Source organism: Uncinocarpus reesii, genomic scaffold (assembly GCF_000003515.1).
Source record: "Uncinocarpus reesii 1704 scaffold_4 genomic scaffold, whole genome shotgun sequence".
Classification (NCBI taxonomy): Eukaryota; Fungi; Ascomycota; class Eurotiomycetes; order Onygenales; family Onygenaceae; genus Uncinocarpus; species Uncinocarpus reesii.
Window position 1 is genome coordinate 822,643 of NW_003052497.1, and position 3,876 is coordinate 826,518.

The 3,876-nt window shown below is 48.6% G+C and overlaps 2 protein-coding genes across 2 annotated transcripts in view; one reads left to right on the forward strand and one right to left on the reverse strand.

Annotated features, from left to right (window-relative positions):
• The window catches only part of UREG_06391 (uncharacterized protein), a gene marked incomplete at both ends in the record, with an annotated part of 1,511 nt that extends 495 nt beyond the window's left edge, over positions 1-1,016 (forward strand). The window contains 3 exon segments of the mRNA XM_002583378.1: positions 140-367; positions 514-969; positions 987-1,016. Of these exon segments, the coding sequence (XP_002583424.1) occupies positions 140-367; positions 514-969; positions 987-1,016 (714 nt within the window).
• A 450-nt stretch (positions 1,017-1,466) lies between these two features.
• Positions 1,467-3,839, reverse strand: UREG_06392 (uncharacterized protein; the record flags this gene model as incomplete). The annotated part of the gene is made up of 4 exons (XM_002583379.1): positions 1,467-2,113; positions 2,172-2,455; positions 2,536-2,644; positions 2,690-3,839. The coding sequence occupies 4 exons, from the start codon at positions 3,837-3,839 to the stop codon at positions 1,467-1,469; spliced, it is 2,190 nt and encodes a 729-aa protein (XP_002583425.1).
• Positions 3,840-3,876: the final 37 nt, after the last annotated feature.

Sequence of the window (3,876 nt, forward strand, 5' to 3'; positions counted from 1 at the left end):
TTACTTCATTCACTCATCGAACAACCACCGGATCCCGCCTGTGCGGCCCGAAGCATGCGACTTTTGGACCTGGGTATCGGAAACGGCTTACCTAGCCCTCTGCTTGGTATATTTCACCATATGCTGCTCCTTGATCCAGCCCAAGGAGAGTAGGCTTGTCGGTGGCAAGGCCAGGCATTGTGAATCACTGGGCCGATATTTCAAACGGGTTTGGATGCCTACCTATTTCGTTGAACACTACCTTCTCCCCGGGCTCGCTAGCATATCAACCTGCACCCACGCCGAGATGTTGAACTTCCCAGCAAAAGACGTGATCGATTATAAGAGACTCTCACACAATTCTCCCCACTTGCGCGTTTCCGGCGGAGTGAGCGAAGTTCAAAAGAAACTTACCCAAGGCCTCACCGTACAGTTCAACTGCCGAGTGACATCCATAAAACAAAACGGCTCACGCGTCCTCCTTTCATGGACCCGTTCCCAAACTCCCCTAGGGAAAGCACTCCAGATCAAAAGTCCTTCGACCACGTCATCCTCGCCGTTCCCCCCAACGCCGTCGGAAACATCTTCGCCCCCCTCGCATCCGAAATGGCACACATCACAACCGCATCCGTGGAATCAATCATCCACACCGATCTCTCAACCATAAAACAGCAAACCAGCAACGCCCTCTATCAAATGGATCTCAAACCCAACCCGCCAAACTGGATCCATTTCCGCTCCTCTCCCGATCTCACAGAGGCGGTACACGAGGATCCAGAGTCCGCCGTCGTCGTGACCAATTTTCCCACCAGCCCTATCGACCCAGCTAAAATTATCACTCGCACGTATTTCACTAGGACTCTTAGGACCCCTCGGAGTCGGGATATCGTGAATCGGATATTCAGCCCCGGACCCGCGCGCATGCCGATGCCCGCCGCTGATGAGAAATCGTTGAACGAAGCGAGCCTGTTCCGGAATGGAGATGGTAACGTTTGGCTTGTTGGAAGCTGGTGTTGGGACGGGATGGTCTTGCTTGAAGGATGCGTCGTGTCTGCTACGCGGGTCGCGCGAAATCTGGGGCTGGAGGTGCCGTGGTAAAAAAGTTTTCGGGACGGGGTGACAGTTTATTCCCCTGGCTGTTGGTTGTAACGCTTATGATATCCTTTTGCGAGATTCCGGTTTTGAATTGTCAGAGACCTAAATTGGCGTAGACTTGAATTTGGAATTTTTCGTGGTATATTCTGGCACTAATAGCCTGGCTGTTGATAAATCTCATTTCCAATAGACAAGGGGATACAGCTGTATCTTCATATAAGCCATGCCACTTGATAGTGGGGTTCAGAAATCATCCGCCTCAAAGAAACCCAATGCAACAAAATGCTACAACAGTGTAAATTAAGTCATGTCCAAATGAAAATAGAAAAAATATGATCCAAAACCGGTCCCATAACATCCAAGCCCAAAGCCCCGATACCAAAACTTGGTGTTCAAGTCTTTCCTCTAGACTTTTTAGTCTTCCTGCCCCTAGTAGGCTTGACATCTTCTTCGCTATCAGATATGTCCAAATCACTATCGTCTTTCTTCCTCTTGTTCTTCTTTGGTTTCGGCTTCGCCGCGCCTTTTGCGGAAGCGGGCTTTCTTGCCGCTGTCTTTTTCGGCGGTCTAATGTACTTGTCCTTTTTAAGATCAAGCTCGTCATCCTCTTCTTTAGTCTCTGCTTCGCCAAGTATTTCCTCTGCTTCAGATTCTTCAATCGCGTCTTCAAGATCTGGTTTTATTGTTGGGAGTCGCTTCGGTGCAACCACGGTGCTTGCTTTGATAAACGGAAGAGGATGAGATTGTTGATTGTATAGACGAGTAAAAGTCGCTTTTGTCTGGGTATCAATTTTCACCCCCTTTTCGCACATCGGACCAAGGCCAAGCTCAAGGATGGAATCCCAGTCTTCTCTGGTTAGGAAATAGCTATCCATGAGATCGATGACTTCTGGAACTGCTTCCTTGCCGTCAACCTCAAGTCTGTGGATCAGTTGCTCCCAGAGAGCCGGAAGGTATTGTTGCCGAATTTCGTGCCTATCACCCGAAGCGCGAAGCCGCATATGCCCTTGGATTTCTTTGATCTGTCGAGTCATTTTGCCTTGATTCAAGACCAGTTAGCCTGATCTTGGCGCGGAGTGAAGATTGAGGGCTCTCACCTTGCTTAGAGTTATTACCTAGCCAGCTCGTAAATCCGGGTCTATCAATCATATTACCGGACATACAGCTGGCTGGTCGAACAAAACTGAAAATAGCATGGGTTGGCATTAAACTCCACTGCTGTTGGGAACCATGGATCATCCTGTCTACTAGGTCTCCATCGCTGATACTCGTAGCAGCATCATCGGCAAGTTCAAGGAGTTTGAGTTTCCGTTCTCTGCCATTGTATGCACTAGCCCTGACAGGGTTCGTTTTGAGATAATTCTCTTGTAGCATTAAATAGCTGAATTCATGAATCATTGAAATAAAGCTCAATTTTGTCGTTGAGAGTAGCCGTCGAACTTTGGGAAAACATTTGCGCACTCAAGATCTTGCCAACAATATCCCATGGTTTCAAGATTAACGTGCTTTTCCCAGGCTTTTGACATTTGTTTGCCTTTATCAAAATCAAGGTTTTGACTGTCGAGTTTTACTGTAGATAGCATGTTAACGATTTGTCGTATGTCTGAGTGAGTACCTTCAATTAAGCCATCCAGTACTTGCGGAGGGATTTTCAAGCCTTCTCGGAAGCAGATAGTAGACAGCCTTGAGCGCATTTGATCGGCGGTGGGGCGTCTAAATGGAAGTTCGTAGGTGACATGGTCGAATGGCCTCATCTTTGGTAGTCTTCGTTCATTGCATATCATTATGATCGGAATTCGAGTCTTCTTGGCTACTGCAGCAAGAGCGCCAACACCGCCGCGATCGCCAGCTGACATTCCGTCGACTTCATCCATTATAAGGACGAGGTTTTTCTTTCCGCCATCTACCTTTTTTCCTTCCCCAGAGAAATAGCCCTGGAGAGAAGTGGTATCCAGTATCCCTCGTAGGCCCTCGTCAAGTAATTTTTTGCTTCTCGTATCACTCGCGTTCGTCTCCACAACATCGTAGTTTTCAAGTTTTGCCACAAGATGGGCAGCAGTTGTCTTTCCAATGCCGGGAGGACCGTGAATCATGACAGCACGATATATGCCCGAGCCATCTTTACCCGGCTTCTTAAAATCAGCCTTTGCGTTACTACGCCAGTTCCGTAGCCAAGACTGAAGCTTTTCGACTACTGTTTTGTTTCCGCATATCATATTTAAGGAAGTCGGTGCATATTTCACTGTCCATAACCGGTCATCCACAGCTGGTTTGTTTGCCGCTGCTGGTGTCTGATTACCGGACGTCGGTACGGATTTAGTGGTCGGCTTCGCGGACGCAGCAACGAGTCGCTTTTTCTCTTCACGATCCATCTCAGCGGCCATCTCTTTAATCTTTTCCTGTTCGGCTTTCTTCTTTGCTTCATATTGAACAGCAGCTTTCCCATCACCTCCATTTGCGGGCATTTTTCTGATGAGCTCAAAAAGGCCGTGTTCATCAATTGTCTTCAGGCCATGCTTGCGGATTGTTTCCAATTTCTTTGGGCCGGCATCGCCGCCCAGGACAACGTAGCTGGTTTTTGAGCTAGGGGCCGTGGTGACCTTGCCGCCATATCTCTTGACCAAGGCTTGTCCTTCTTCTCGTCCCAATGCGTCCAGTACGCCAGTAAACACGAACGAAAGCTCGGCAAGGCAATTCTCTGCTCTAACGGGTATTTCCGCTGGTGCACCAGCTGCTGCCGCATGCGCCCGCTGAGTTGCAGCCATATAATGAACTTTTTCGCTACGCTGGTGGCGAGGGTGG